Here is a 15,896-nt window from a genome sequence, read left to right as displayed (position 1 = left end):
ATTGCCTATTCCTATTCCACAGAATCGGCCAGCAACCTGGTTGAAGGACAGTACGGATCAATGAGCTCCAAATTGATTTATGGCGTTTTTAACACGCCAACAAATTCGATTCCCGGCTCAGCGGTTTGTGCCTTTGCCCTGCAGGTAAGCATTCCAATGCCACTTTCTTTTCATTCTGATTCAAAATGTTCTCTTTGCCATTTTCCATCGCCAGGACATAGCCGACACCTTCGAGGGACAGTTCAAGGAACAGAGCGGCATCAACTCCAACTGGCTCCCAGTGAATAATGCCAAGGTGAGTACTAACAAGCACATACCTGGAGAAGAAGTTCCCCTTTCCCTCTTTGACTTTAAGAATTCATTCCCTGTGACCGCACTTAGGCGCAGCTGTTGTTACCCCAACAAAGAAATTTATGGGTTCAGCCGATTGCCACACAAATAGTAAAGAGAAGGAGAAGATGCTGTAAATTTCTTTTTGGCAAAAGATTCGCTTTTGCATGTCGGTAAATCCGTTGCCAATTCTTGGCAGATGACTGCACATGTCGTCATCGATTTGGGTTAAAGAGGAACATTCCTCTACATAGAAATTGCAAATTCAATTTTTTTTTAATGTGAATAAAATTTGGATTACCAAAAGAACGTAAAATATCATAAACCATTTCATGGTTGGAATTTCAGTTGAAAACTAACTCATTGTGTGACTTGTCCACCAAGCACTGAGTACACTGAGTATCTGCTCTTTCCGCTTGAGATTCATAAACCCAATTTATCCAGGAACATGACGAGTCCTGGCTCGAATACTTTTAGATAGTTTCCGGAAGGCAAGAGAGTAGCAAATGCAATTTATATGCTCGTTTGAGGCACTGTGTCCAGAGTCTGCTGGGTGAGAGTCTGACTCCACAGCGAAGCATTCGCATCACGAACCCAATCTAATATTTTGTTACCCAATCTCGTTCACTCCTTTCCTCTCTCTCACACGTTCTCGTTATGTCTCTTTATAGGTGCCTGATCCGCGTCCTGGAGCCTGTCACAATGATTCACGAACACTTCCGGATCCCACATTAAATTTCATCAAAACACATTCACTAATGGACGAGAATGTTCCGGCATTTTTCGGTCAACCGATTTTGGTGCGGACGAGCACAATGTGAGTATTCCACACTTATGTGTATCTCCCTCTATATAAATCTATATACATACATGTATGTCCTTTATATACATACACACATACATACATGGGTTGATTTTTGCCAGCAACTCCTGCTTCTCATCATTTCTTCTTTATGGCGGTGGTGCGAGGGTGGGATTTTGGTTTGCATCCGGGTCTGGGACCCGAAATGATGTTCCGGCAATGTAAATATTATTGCACAAAAGCCAATTTCAGCCAAGTGGGTTGAGTTCTGGGAAATGGAATATAGAAAGCGGGCTTTGGGGGGATGAGAATGAAAACGGAGGCGTGGCAGTGAGCATTAAACAACCGCATTATGAGCATTATGTGGACGAGGCTGGGCCAAGTTTTGTGGGTTGCGGATTGTTAAAACTTTTACTACGGCTGTTGCACTGGATCCAACTTGGACTGCGGCGCTGGGACTCTCTCGGTGTCCAAGTGAATACGTGACATCTAATTTGAGAAGCAAACTGGAACAATGCAGCTAATTTCATTTAAATAATACAAAATTTCAAGCAGTCGTATGATATGAGCGGCGCCAGGAAAGCGGAAAATTTCAACTTTTCAGTCAAGTCGACACCAAGTTTACATTTAAATGGAATACCTTAATGATGTACAATCTTTAAATGTAATATTCTTGAACTGGTTAACGAGTCTTGAGTTGATTCAAGCCATTGTTTCCTTCCCTGGTATCTCCCGCACTAGGCTCATTCGACTGGACTGATAAATGTATTGAATGGCCAACTTAAAGGAGAACTCATCGTTCAGGTTATCGCATCTGTCTGTACTCAGACACTTCAAGTGCCAACAACCACATGCAAATTTGCCGAAGGTGTTAGCCAGCGCATATAACCGTAAAATGGGTAACAGCCGGAGCCCCGCAGCTGGTGTTCCCATCCAAGATCCTTCGGCGGGATGGTGGTTGCCTCTTTTTGCTGCATGCTCATAAATTATTTGCACTCTTCGCTCTCGCTCGCCCTTAGTCTCTCTCCCTCTCACTCACTGGTCTCTTGGTGGGAATTTAAAAATTCAATTTGGCAACTTTTCCATGTAATTGAGCCACAATTACGGGACTGTTGAGATGTGAGTGTCGGTGGGCGGCACAAGGACGGTTCAGGGATGGGTAAGCGGCAAACTTTAAAGAGTAAATCATAAGCGAGCCACTGAGCAGGTTTGCACACATGGGCATGGCAAAAGAATGCGAAGGGTCGGCCAAGGGATGAGTGGTTGTGGGGAAGGGGGGCTGCTGCTGCAGTCAAGCGATAGTTTGAACCAAACGAACCGAGCCAGCCAGAAGGAAATGCATGGATGCGCTGAGGAGGCAACCCGTAACGAAAATATGTATGCACAACTGAATAAATTAGAATGAAATATGGAACACGTAGCAACAACGCAGACTGCCGACCATCCCGGATCTCGCATCCTGCCTGCTGCATCCTAGCATGTACCGTTCCCACCCCTTAACAGCACTTGTGCCACATGAGCACACCACAACAAATGCCAGGCGAGTGCATGGACTGCAGACGGGGATGGGTGAACATGTTGGCCACTTTCTGCAACTGACTCGTTGCATTTTCGTTTGGCTCGAGGGAGTTTTACCAGAGGAAGGCTATAGTAAGATGGGCCAGAAGGCGGGGGCATGCATCTGAATTTAATCATGACCCAAAACTCAATTGAAAAGCATAAAATAAAAACGCAGCCAAAGTTACTTCAAACATTTCGAGACCAACAATTTTTGGATAAGTCAGAAAGTCGGTCATACTCGGATGTTGCAGTTGCAACAGACATACTAAGCGGACATCCATACTAAGTAAGTCGTAAGTGTGGCACACGATTCCCGAATGCTGGCTTGAGTCATTCACATAAATCTCAATGCAGCTGCTCCCCAACTAGAGGGAAACTCAATCAATTGAGATTGCCCCCGTCCACTTGCTTTATGGAAGGATGCCATGAAAATATAATAAGAAAATAATTAAAGAAAGCAAATTTGCCAAAGTACTCATCCCTCGCTAATGAACTGAAATACAGTGGCTATTGGCTGGCTGATAGTCGAGTTTCTACTTTCCATGAATAAAACTTGAAGGAAGTTGGCAGAAATCTCTCTTAAAACACCAACAGAAGAACTTTCAAGAACTTTTTTTTCCCTTTTAATAAGGTTCTGTGTATTAAAGACGTCTTCGAGGTGGCTTATCCTTTTAAATAGCCACCTCGAAGACGTCTTTACTACACAGAACCATATGGAAGAGTTGGTAATCTGACCAATTCAACCCAAAGATAGTTGTTGGAACTACAGATTGTTAAGTCCACCATTGGGTGACGAATTCGATCAATTGAAAGTGTTTAAATTTCAAATGTCGTAGGCTTGGAAGGTCGCTTCTGCTTTTGTTCTGTCTTCTTCATTTACATTTCTTTGAGCTTTGACTTGGAATTCCAAAGGAGGGAGCTCCCTCATTTAATGTAGTCAATATTTTTGTGAATGTTTTGTGATTTATTGCCCTTGGCAAATTGTCAGCACATCTTTATGAGCTTAGGATCCATTTCGGGAGGGTCGCTTGGTGCGACTCGAACGAAGCTCTTAAGCCGGTTTGTCGCAATTGGCCAAGCAATTCATTTATCAAATTTCCACATTTAAATTTTTAACAATACGCATAAATAATTCGAGGCCGAACGTGATGGAGGGGGTGTCAGTTTTTAGTGGGGGAGAACATTATCGAATGCCAATGCCAAAATCGAATCAAAAATGCGCAAAATTTATGGCGTTTGGGGGGCTGAAAACAGAAATTTATTATAATTTTATTTGAGCCAAGAAATGCTTTCCATGGTGGCCACTTCCGGCCAGCAGCCATTTCGCATTGTGAGTGTGTGTACGAGAAATAAATCTTTGAAAAGAAGATAGAAAACACTTGGCAGGACTCACACACTCAACGTAGGACAACGATTTGCATATGCCGAACAATAGGGGAAGAAAGCAGCAGACGAGGGGCGCAAAAGTTTTCTTATAAGCTGAAACTTTTAACATCTCAACTAAAGTTGGTCCTAACCAATGGAGTTCTATCCCGCCCGGAGTCGAGTCCTGGACTGTGTAACAAATTGTTTCCTGTTCCAGACCGGAGGTATCCGTATTCTGTTGATTTCTGGCAGCTGGTTGACCATATCCTGTAGCATCCTTTCATCGGTGGGCTGGGGGTCACAAGGTGCTGGCCGCAATTTCGTTTTCTGCTTATCTCTTATCTCCTCTTCTTTACATTCTTATCGCTCAAGTTGTTGGTGTTCCTCTCATCTCCATTTACTTATGTATTCCTCACCCGGCGAACGAAGGGCTGAAACTGCCTGACTGAGACAGAGACCGAAACAGAGAATGGGAAGCGGAAAAGTTAACTTCTTTTTCTGACCCTCGACCGTTGTTGTTGCTCCTGTTTTTGTTGTCATCGTCGCCTTCTAAATTCATCGGAGCGATACAAAAGTTGGCAAAAAAAAAAAAAAAAAAACAAAAATTTTTGCAAGTTTCAATTGCCATCTGCCTTTTGGACCAGGGTCCGACCCTGAGATCTGCCTCCAAAAGTGTCATTTTTATTTTTGCATGTGTCTCTGCTCTTTTCGCTTTGTTTTGTTTTATTTTCAGTTGCCATTTTTGTAATTTTGGCCAAAAGAAAAGTTTTTGCTAACATTACCATTCATGGCATTTAGTTTGAATTTATTTCATTTCCATTTTGTTTTCTCTGTTTTTCTTTCACATTTTCTAAGCTGCTCCGGCTTAAGTTTGCTTTCCGCATCACTTTAAATATTTCATTTGCCTCTCTATACCATCGAGTAAATACTTATTTTCCCGTCAAAGAAATTAAAAAATAAGTACATTAAGAATGGAAATGCTTTCGCTTTAAAGGTTGTAATTGTTTTTCAAAATGTTAAAGGTTCCTTCATGATCAATTCAGACTCAGAGGATGGTAAAAGTTCAAAACTTCTTTTCAAAATTTTTTTTGTCCTATTTTTGAATGTAATTCCTTGGCCATGTAAATTATAGATATGTGAGTAAAACTCAAAATTGAGATTTGTTAATTAACAATAAAGGGAACAAAGTCCCAGACCCAGTTTCACCGTCCGTTTTCATTCCCAGTTGCAGTCCCCAGGACATTTGCATTTAAATCGAGACGAGGCAAAATGCAGGCAAACAATTGCACAGCAACAAAAATGGAATAAAAATAAAAGGCAACATGAAAGGAACAATAGACAAGGCAGCCAAGCGGCCAGCCACAAATGTTGCCTGCTGCAACAAGGACAACAATAACACTAACAGAAAGCGTCATAGGACAAGAGAAAGATAGATAGAGATACACAGATAGAGAGAGAGAATGGCAGAGTTTGCCATGGAAAAGGACGAATGAAAATGGGCAACAGCATCAACATTTTTGTGGTGAAATCAGAGAGAAATTTCCGTTTTTATTTCATGTCCTTTTGTTGGTGTTGTTAAAAATATGTTTTTACATATAAAATACAAAATGTTGTTGTTGCTGTTGCTGTTGTCGTTATTGTTGCTGCTGCTGTTCCTTGTGCCTGAGGCCATGTTGCGGCTTTCTGGCATTCTGTTACGTTTGTTATCCTTCCTCTCTGTCCCACACTCTCCCTGTAATTCTCTCTGTCCCTCTCATTCTAACTGTGTACTTTGTCGTCAGCGACCATTTTGGCATCTGTCCATTATTAATGGCGTCTAACCAAAATGACAGACAGTTGTTCCATCCCCATCCCCATCTCGTTCCACACCGCGTCCTCGTCTCCATTCGTTCGCCCACCCATATCCATCTATAATGTTGCAATTGTTGTCAATCAATAGCCAAAATGAGGAAACAACACAGATTAAAATCCCTAAAGGTGTATAACGAATGGGCTTCAATGGGAATTCGCTAGGAGAGCTGATTAGACATTAGACGTTTGCTAATATACTTTTAGTTTTTCATCAAATTTCAATTGAATATCGATTCAAATGTAATCTTCCTTCTATTATGCTTTCAGTTATCGCTTCACACAAATTGCTGTAGACTCACAGATTAAGACACCTGGAGGAAAGACATACGATGTGATTTTTGTGGGCACAGGTAAGTAGACACAAGAAAGGTCGATTCCATCGAATACTGACTCTCTGTCTTTCGTAGATCATGGCAAGATAATCAAATCCGTGAATGCCGAATCTGCCGACTCTGCTGAAAAGGTTACCTCGGTGGTAATCGAAGAGATTGATGTACTAACCAAGAGTGAACCCATCCGCAATCTGGAAATAGTTCGAACCATGCAATATGGTAAGTCAATAAAGAATCCATATATGTATGTGGGTATTGTATATTGAAATCCTTTTCACAGATCAACCCAAAGATGGTAGCTATGATGATGGTAAATTAATCATTGTGACAGATAGTCAGGTGATAGCCATACAATTGCATCGTTGTCACAATGACAAAATCACCAGCTGCAGGTAAGTGGCAATAGCCAGGAGTGGGGGCAGTAGCAGGCACAATATAGAGACAGAGAAAGGCATTTTTATTTCATGTAGCAATTTGCGTCGTTTTTATATGTGTCTCTCTCTCTCTCTCTCTGCCCTCCAAATGTGCTGTCGGGCCACTTGACTGGCTCAATATGCACCATTTATGGCATTTTACATACATGTGACTCACCCTCCCTCCGCCTGTCTTCCATTACAGCGAATGCGTCGCATTGCAGGATCCATATTGTGCCTGGGACAAAATTGCTGGCAAGTGTCGCTCCCATGGCGCCCCACGTTGGCTGGAGGAGAACTATTTCTATCAGAATGTGGCCACCGGTCAGCATGCGGCCTGTCCCTCAGGTGAGTTTTGCCCTTAAATAGCGAGCAAAGTAAAGGAAACCTAAACAAAAAAACATTGCCCACTCCTCCCCAACAGGCAAAATCAATTCGAAGGATGCCAATGTGGGCGAACAAAAAGGTTTCCGCAACGACATGGACTTATTGGATTCGCGGCGTCAGAGCAAGGATCAGGAAATCATTGACAATATTGATAAAAACTTTGAAGGTACAAACTGTCGTTGCCACTAAACTGTTTTCTTTCCCCATATTTTTGTTTTGTTTTTACCTTTATTATGATGCATGTGGCTTTACCTTACTTCGCCCTTTTCCCTGCATGCCAGTCTCTCTGCCTTGCCGTCTGTCGGTTGTCACATTTGCACATAAAACAAATCACAATTTCAATTTAAGCCAGGACTCGCGCGTCTTCTCGGCTGTTGTCCTTTGCCTTATTGCCACTTTATGCTTTTCAATTTCTGTCACAAATTGCTTGCATTTTCTTTTGTTTCGCTTTTCACACCATAAAAATTGTGTAAATTTCTAAAATAATCATAGAAATATATATGGAATTACCTCATGCATGACTATTTAAAAGTATTTTGATGTCTCTTTAGTTAAGAATCCTTAAAGTTATAGTTTTCTTGTCATCTTCTCACTCAATTTTGCATGACAAGTCAATGATTTGTTAAAGATTTTGATTCGAAAAACACTTTGATATATACACACTATTATATAATATATATATACATGGTTGTTGTTCCATTATATTAACTGTTCTTTCCTCTTTCTTCTTATTTCTTTTCATTTTTAACAACACATAATTTTACCCTTTTTGAAACGTGCCCTCTAATTTCGATGTTTGGATGTCGTTTATATTGGTGTCATTGCAATTAAATGGAACTTATCTACAACTCCCGTCAACACACCCACACACACCCACACCCATACACACACACCGTCCCCAATATCCTTGATCCTGTCACAAACAATTATTCAATACATAAACCTATTCGTTGTGGTTCAATATTTTGTGATGATTGTTTTCAATGCCCTCACCAACATGTTTTGATTCATGAACCGTGAAACGGAAATGCTATCAAATTTGTTGCGAATTGCTCTGAATGGACGAACGAATTCTAATGACAGGTCCACAAATTTCTGCAGATATTATCAATGCCCAGTACACGGTGGAAACTTTGGTGATGGCCGTCCTGGCCGGTTCGATATTCTCGCTCCTAGTGGGCTTCTTTACAGGCTACTTCTGCGGGCGCCGTTGCCATAAGGACGAGGATGACAATCTGCCCTATCCCGATACGGAATATGAATACTTTGAGCAACGTCAGAATGTGAACAGGTGAGTAAATACTGAACCGCTAACAAGATGATTGTTCCTAACGCATCTCTAACCCATTTAGCTTCCCATCGTCGTGCCGCATCCAGCAGGAACCGAAGCTACTGCCCCAAGTGGAGGAAGTCACTTATGCCGAGCCCGTACTTTTGCCCCAGCCACCGCCACAGAACAAAATGCACTCGCCCAAGAATACTCTGCGCAAACCACCGGCCATGCACCAAATGCATCAGGGACCCAATTCGGAAACCCTCTTCCAATTCCAGCCCGATGGCTACAACACCCAGCAAACGTACCGTGGACGCGACAATTTTGGCACCTTGCGCTCCCACCAGGTGATGGTAAGTGGTATTCGGATTGACCTAGCTGCGTATGCGGATCACTAACCTAATTATCTCTTCCCTAGGGCGACAACTATAGACGCGGTGATGGCTTTTCGACCACACGCAGCGTCAAGAAGGTAAGTCTCGATTTGCAAATGTTCTGTAGTTTGTATCGTAAATATCCTTGCATAGGCATCTCTCAATACATACATTCATATTTGTTTTATCGTATCTTACTAATCTCTAATCGTATTATCCATTGCTCTCTTTTCGGTGTTGTTGACATTGTTGAACATTAGTACAAATGAAATGAATCCTTGTGGTGCGCTTGTTTGATTTCATTGAACTCTCTCACCCAATCGTCGATTGGTGTATTTCTTAGACTCACTTTGTGCGTGTGTGTGTTGCTTGTGTGTACGAGTGTGTGTCTCTCTTGATATGTGTGTGTGTGTGTATCTTTATGTAGTAGTACTTCACCTAAATACATTTAAGTTCAACAGGTTTCCATATAAAAGCACAAATATCATCCCATTTATGTTCTATTAGTTATTTAAGTATCTATCAATTGATATTGCATTTGCATGCTGATATTTTCATTTTATTTTACTCTCCATTCCATCTCATTCCATATTCAAAGTTCTAAAGGAAACTGAATGATAATCTTTGGAAACTAAAATAGTTGTCAATTCAAAATAGAAACCAATGTTAAGAGAACTTCTCCTTAAGAAATGTTGTTAACCATCAAAAATATCTACTTTGAAATCCCATCACATCCAAAATTTTGTTCCTTATCTTTTTGATGATTTATTTATTCTTGGTTTTTCTTTTCTCATGCACATTCATAAATTTTAGATCATAAGATATACATACATATGTCAGCACGAATCGAAAATCTCACCCCCCATTTCCATTCCCATTTGAGTTACAATCTGAGGGCTGTATTGAATTCTTTTGGGCTACTATCATCTCTATATGTACTTCTGAGAGGTTTATCTATTGTATATATTGAAATACACCAATCGTTCGAATCGACGGACTAATATCGAAATCTAGCAGACGTCTCTCTCTAAGCATTTCATGTATTGTTTATCATCAACGTTTGTTTTTCCATTTTCCACTTCTTCAACTAACTTCTGTATACAAATCTCTATATCTATCTACGATCTACTTTTTCACAAAGAAACACAAACACTAACTAGTCCATAACATAATAACAACAACTGCAACAACTACATACATATGTACAACAGATACTACCAACAAAACATTCACTGAGACAAAAATACCAAATCTCTATCTATCTTTTCTCTCTTCTTCTTCCCTTTTTTCATTAGGTTTACCTTTGAGACGGGAGTGGGGCGGCTGAAACCAGTCAGGGACTAATTACCCAAAATATGGTAAATACTTTATGCATAACTAAAGCAAACTTTAGTTATACCAATATTTTGTTGAACTATTTCTACTTTGTTTCATTTCTTTTCTATTATGATTTGGTCAACTTTTAGTTTCATTTTGAATTGGCTTATCGATTTTGGCAATATGGAACTAACAGAAAACAGTAAAATTCCTCTAAAGCTCTTTAACACATCCACAAATTTCGCTCTAACTCTCTAATCGTCTATTGAAATTCGCAGAAATCAGAAGTTTTTTTTGGGATTTTATGCACAAATTTTAGTTTGTAATTACATTTTTGGAATGCCTTCAGTTTTGGGTTTTATGCTACTATATAGACGGGGGCCCTGAATCAAAATTATGTCAATTAGCCATTCGATCAGTCCATCAGTCAGCCATCCCTCGCCCAACTCGCTCCGTTTTCTATGGTCATCGGCAATCCAATCTGATGATTGCTCTCTGCTTGAATGTCTGTGTGTGCCCGTGTGTCTGTGTATGTTGGGGGATGGATACGTATCCTCCCTGCCGAAAGAAATACTTATCCCTTCCTGCATATCGGCTTGGCCTCTTGACTTCTTCTGCATGGTCTCCCCCCTCTCCATCAAACCATGTTTGAGTAAACTCCCCTCCACTAGTCCATCCCCCCCCAATAGTGAATCAAAGTGCATTTACCTTAGATATTATCACATACACACATAAATATATAACTATATAATAGATGTACCCACCCAATGTATCGTATATTAATATATATATATATAACATCTATATAGATATAACAAGAAGATACTCACAGATATTCTGTTTTTCGTTTGTCTATGCTAAATTAGTTTTATTTTTATGCTTGCAATCTAGAAAATCAGGCGTATTATCCAAATTAATCGAAAAAAGAGTGAAAATATTGGGGTTTTCTTTTCATTTCCGTTTGCCTACGTTTGTTTGCCTTGTTTGTGGTCTGGTTTTCTGTTCGTTTTGAGTTTTTAATTCTTTTGCTTTACAAAATGAAACAAGCACATGAACAACATGCGACAACAACAAAAATGAATATAACAAACATAATTATATATCACCACCCTTAGGCTGTAAACAACACAAACACACGAAACAGAAGTCTTGGTCGCGCAAGAAGACAGCCGCCCCGTCATGGTATCGGTAAGTTCCGGTTCTTCTCTCTTAACACATGTCTCTTGATAAGTTGATTTAAGTTTTAGTTCAATCAAAACCAATTACAGAACTCACCCACACCCACACACACACTTACACACACACAAATCTTACATCTCTGCTGGATCTCCCTTCTCTTTCTATACTTTTCACTGTCTATAACTCTATTGTCTATGTCTTCTATGTGTTTCCATATACACTCACTGCATAACTTAATGGCCCTGCAATCGGTCTACTTTTTATATATAATATTAACAGGGAATGCAACCGAAACGAAACCGGAATAATCGAATATCGATCTTCAAGTCTTTATCTATTGGCATTGTCGTTGATGGTTGTATTCCCTGATATCATCAAATTCGTGACTTGTTCCGACAATCTTTTGAAATCAAATTGATCCTTTTTTAGTTGTTTTTCTTTTCTTGTTTTAGTAAGTGTATTTAATTTGGATTCTGTGTGTATGTGTGTGTGTGTGTGTGTGTAAATTTAATTGTGCATGATGCAACAGCCTCGATCTATATTCGTAGGCATTCCATATCTGATATATCCACACACAATGTAAAGTTGTTGCAACATGCACCGAAAGTTCCCGTCTGAATGTACAAATGAGTCTTGGTCTTGATGCAACAGTTATTTCGTATATGGCTATTTGGTTATTAATTTGAGTCTCCTCCCTCCAATTTGCAGTAACTCAACATCGCTCGAATAGCCCTCAACAACAACCGCAACAGCAGCAGCAGCCGCACTCCAGCTCCGGCTCATCGCCAGTGATGTCGAACAGCAGTTCCAGTCCAGCGCCGCCATCCAGCAGCCCCAGCCCGCAGGAGAGCCCCAAGAACTGCAGTTACATTTACCGTGATTGATTGATATGTAACACCAAATCGATGCCACTCATTCAGGCGATGACCACACCCACACCCACACCGACACCAACGCCCACGCTTACAAACGCAACCATGCCCGTAATGCCCGCCCAGATCGCAAAGCAGCAACATCACGCCAAGCAGTATGCCAAGTCCATGCCTGTTACGCCAATCCAACTGCAATCTCCCATGGAAGAGACACCCTCGTACCAGATCTACGGGCATCAGCCATCAAGAATCTTCCAGTCCGATGCCACATTCCACTTTGACGACGGTGACGATCAGGACGGAGGGGATGATACCGACGACGAAGACGATGCCAACGTCGAGGACACCTCATCGCTAGCCATGATAACGCCACCGCCCCCCATACGACACTCCACATCTCGCTAAAGCCAAAACCACAGCCTGCTCCTCAGCTGGCAATGCTGCTGCCTCAGTTCCGCCTTTGCCACCGCCGCGCAAGTTTCGCTTTGGCAATCGCGAGCTCTTTAGCATGAGTCCTGCTGCCGCCAACACGCCCACATCCAGATATGGCAGTGCCATAACGCCTACGAAACTGAGTGCTGCAGCAGCTGCCATGTTTGCGGCGCCTCAAATGGCCCAACTGAATCGCAAGTGGGCCCACCTCCAACGCAAGCGACGCAGGCGCAACAGCAGCTCGGGCGACTCCAAGGAACTGGACAAGCTAGTCCTGCAGTCCGTCGATTGGGATGAGAATGAAATGTACTAGATCAGAAGGGGGAGGGATAGACACACTTGTACTTTCTGTAAATTGAATTAGCCTGCGATACATGAACTTATCATTTTCCTTTTTTATGAATTTTAGATGCAACTTTACAAGAAAGTCATAGCAAACCATATGTAACTAGGAGGGACAGGGCAAGGATTACAATTGAAGTCTAATCCACTCAATTCATAAACGTTAACTAAGTATGTATATCTAGATGAAGTTGTCTCTTAAGGATAGATCTCAGTTGGAAATATGGACAGGGTTTGATTTGATTTGGCGTCTTTGGGTTCCTTATCCTTTTCACATACTTGTATGGACACACATTCGTTACTATAATATCCACAATACACATACGAGAAAGCCAGGATATTGGACACACACAGCAATGGGAATAGTTTTTGCATTTTTGAACAAACTGGGAAATATATACACGAAATTTATAGTTTATAGTAATACACACGACCCGAGAACTATTAACTTTATAATTACATATATACATATATATATATATATAGGCAGACAAAAGTTCTCGAATCTGTTGTGAAAGCTACGCGTTGATCATTAAAATATTATAATTAACTGTGGGGGGAAAGGAGTGCAAGTCCCCAATGAATTCACTCACTGATATTGGGTTACGGAATAGCAATTTGTAAATACTCTATTATATAAACCATAAGTAAAGGGAAGAAACCCATTAAACAAATGCCGCGAATGTAAAGGCAAACATAATAACAATTTAGTATACAAGACATACAACAAGTTTTTTGCATTTAAAACCACAACAAGAACAACAAAAATAGTAAAAATTTACAACAACAAAATCGATGAGAAACAAAACAAAACAAAACGCTTAATACTGATTTACAAAACAAGATGATGGAAAAATACTAAAAAAAAAAAAAAAAAGATAAAAACAAAACAAATTGAATACCAAAATCCGTAGACAACAAATTAATTTTAAGTAACGGATCCGAAAGAAGATTGAATTTCCCCCAATTGGCATCACGTGAACCTCTTTTTAATAGTCATTTTCAGGATATATTCCAATTTTACCGCCTAGAACTAACAATTTAAGTTCTCCCGTTATAGCTTTACTGTCTTCTTTGATTCCGAAATCTATAACCTTAGTCCAAAGAGTCCTTTTTTGAAATGGTTTAAACTGCCATTGTGTCTATAATCGATTGCTGCAACAATACAACTTTTGTATTCTCATTTAGCTAAACGAAAACCGAAAACAACAGTCAATTTAATTTGCTTTTTGCAAGTGCATTTGGAAACTCTAATCGCTTCTACTATCTAAACTAACAGAACAGAGATTGTAAAATATGTACAGGCTTCTATCGAGACTATTCAAACCAAAATGCAAAATCACAAATACAAATTTCAAAGTGTATAACAACTGTACATATATACATATGTGCGATATGTGCCATAAGATAAGGAAGAAGCAGCTCAGCAAGATGAGCCACAATTTCATTATAATAATATTAAAAGTTATAGGTATATACATATATATATATTAGTTTGCAAACAATTGGCTAATGCCTGGAAACTATCCTGTATATAATCGGCAAAACTACACAAAATGAATGGCAAATGAACCTTTTGATTATGATGTAGTTTTTCTCTCATATAAAGTGATCAAGGAGGAGATATACATACATACACACTTATGTATGTATGTATGTATGTATATGTAGCTATAGAGTTAAATTTTGAATAGAACATACAATTTAGACAACTGAAATTTTGCAGTAGTAGAGTTCATTGCTAATCGTTCTCATGGCAATTAGTTTAAGCTTACGGTTTGAGAACAATAAAAATATGTATTTTGTATAAATCATTTGAAATCCAAGGATCCAGGATGCGATCAGCCAGAGGAGGGAAATGAAAAACCATTGCAAATATATGTAAAAGGCAAATCAAGGCCACAAAGCGTAGTAATATCTAAATCAAAGCAACTTGTGTAAAGAGTAATAGAGATGGGAATGAAGCAAACTATATAAAAATCAATTCTAGGATAAACGACAACCAACACAAACACAAACAAACACGAGACTAACACGAGAATCACGTTTTAGTTTCTTGTTTTTGGCCTTAAGTTGACCCATTAGACAGCCAAAGATCCAGCATTTAATTTGAAATTTTTCAATCCTAATTATTATTTTTAATATTTTTATATAATTTGTTAGCACTTTTGTACATACTAAATATACAAATATATATATAAATACCGTACGATATAATATTCTAATTAAATGCAATAAATTTATATTTTCTTTATCCTTGTTTCAATTCTGTCTTTTGGTTTCCATTCATTTAATAGAAATAACCTGTTCCATAACAACAACAACAACAACAACAATTTCAGATCTAAATCAAATAAGCAATAAAGGACACACTTAGACATATTACAGACAGCCAGCGGAAAGATGGGGAAAGTGGGGAAACTTTAGTTATAGCAACTAATTAGCAACTCGACTAAATCTAGAAATTACTTATACATACATAAATACTAACTTATACAATTGCATTGAAAGATCATTAACTTTTATACACTTTACATTTACATTTACCAATATATATACATACATACGAATTACTTCTACCAATACATGCATTCATACCTACAAATACATACAAATACAAATACAAATACATATACCTATACACTGCAGAAACGTATTGTAATCTAGGATGATCCTTGATGAAGCAACAATTGAAAGGTTTTACAGAGTATGCCTAAATCCGGAGACAACAAATTTAAATCCAACAACAAGAGAACAACAACAACAACAAATTATTCTATATAAATATACATAAAATACATAGATGATGATGACACATACATATACATACATACATAGATCATACGTACTTATTAGATACTTTAGAAGAGAAATTCTCTAGAAATGCTTTTAAAAAACAAAAACAAAAACCCAAAAAACGATAAAAAGAACAAAAAAAAAAAAAAAAGATTATTAATTTAGAAAAGAAAAGTATTTTACTAATTTCTTAAATCTTTCTGCGAAACAAAAAAGTTCTGTGTATTGGATTGGAGGAGCTTAAGCTAATGAATGAATGAGAATGAATACT

General features: G+C 39.2%; 1 protein-coding gene across 1 annotated transcript in view; it reads left to right on the top strand.

Moving 5' to 3' along the window:
* Sema1a (semaphorin 1a) overlaps positions 1 to 15,095 on the top strand; it is a 149,366-nt gene extending 134,271 nt beyond the window's left edge. Inside the window, 14 exon segments of the mRNA XM_068302551.1 lie at positions 23 to 144; positions 215 to 295; positions 1,002 to 1,147; positions 6,176 to 6,258; positions 6,316 to 6,459; positions 6,521 to 6,632; positions 6,859 to 7,001; positions 7,078 to 7,206; positions 8,124 to 8,331; positions 8,393 to 8,666; positions 8,732 to 8,785; positions 11,120 to 11,192; positions 11,892 to 12,430; positions 12,432 to 15,095. Coding sequence (XP_068158652.1) covers positions 23 to 144; positions 215 to 295; positions 1,002 to 1,147; positions 6,176 to 6,258; positions 6,316 to 6,459; positions 6,521 to 6,632; positions 6,859 to 7,001; positions 7,078 to 7,206; positions 8,124 to 8,331; positions 8,393 to 8,666; positions 8,732 to 8,785; positions 11,120 to 11,192; positions 11,892 to 12,430; positions 12,432 to 12,800 — 2,477 coding nt within the window. The 3' untranslated portion in view covers positions 12,801 to 15,095.
* Positions 15,096 to 15,896: the final 801 nt, after the last annotated feature.

This window comes from Drosophila tropicalis, unplaced genomic scaffold, assembly GCF_018151085.1.
Source record: "Drosophila tropicalis isolate 14030-0801.00 unplaced genomic scaffold, ASM1815108v1 contig_1009, whole genome shotgun sequence".
NCBI lineage: Eukaryota > Metazoa > Arthropoda > Insecta > Diptera > Drosophilidae > Drosophila > Drosophila tropicalis.
The sequence above is the reverse complement of the archived record's forward strand: the minus strand, read 5'-3'. Positions and strand labels throughout refer to the sequence as shown.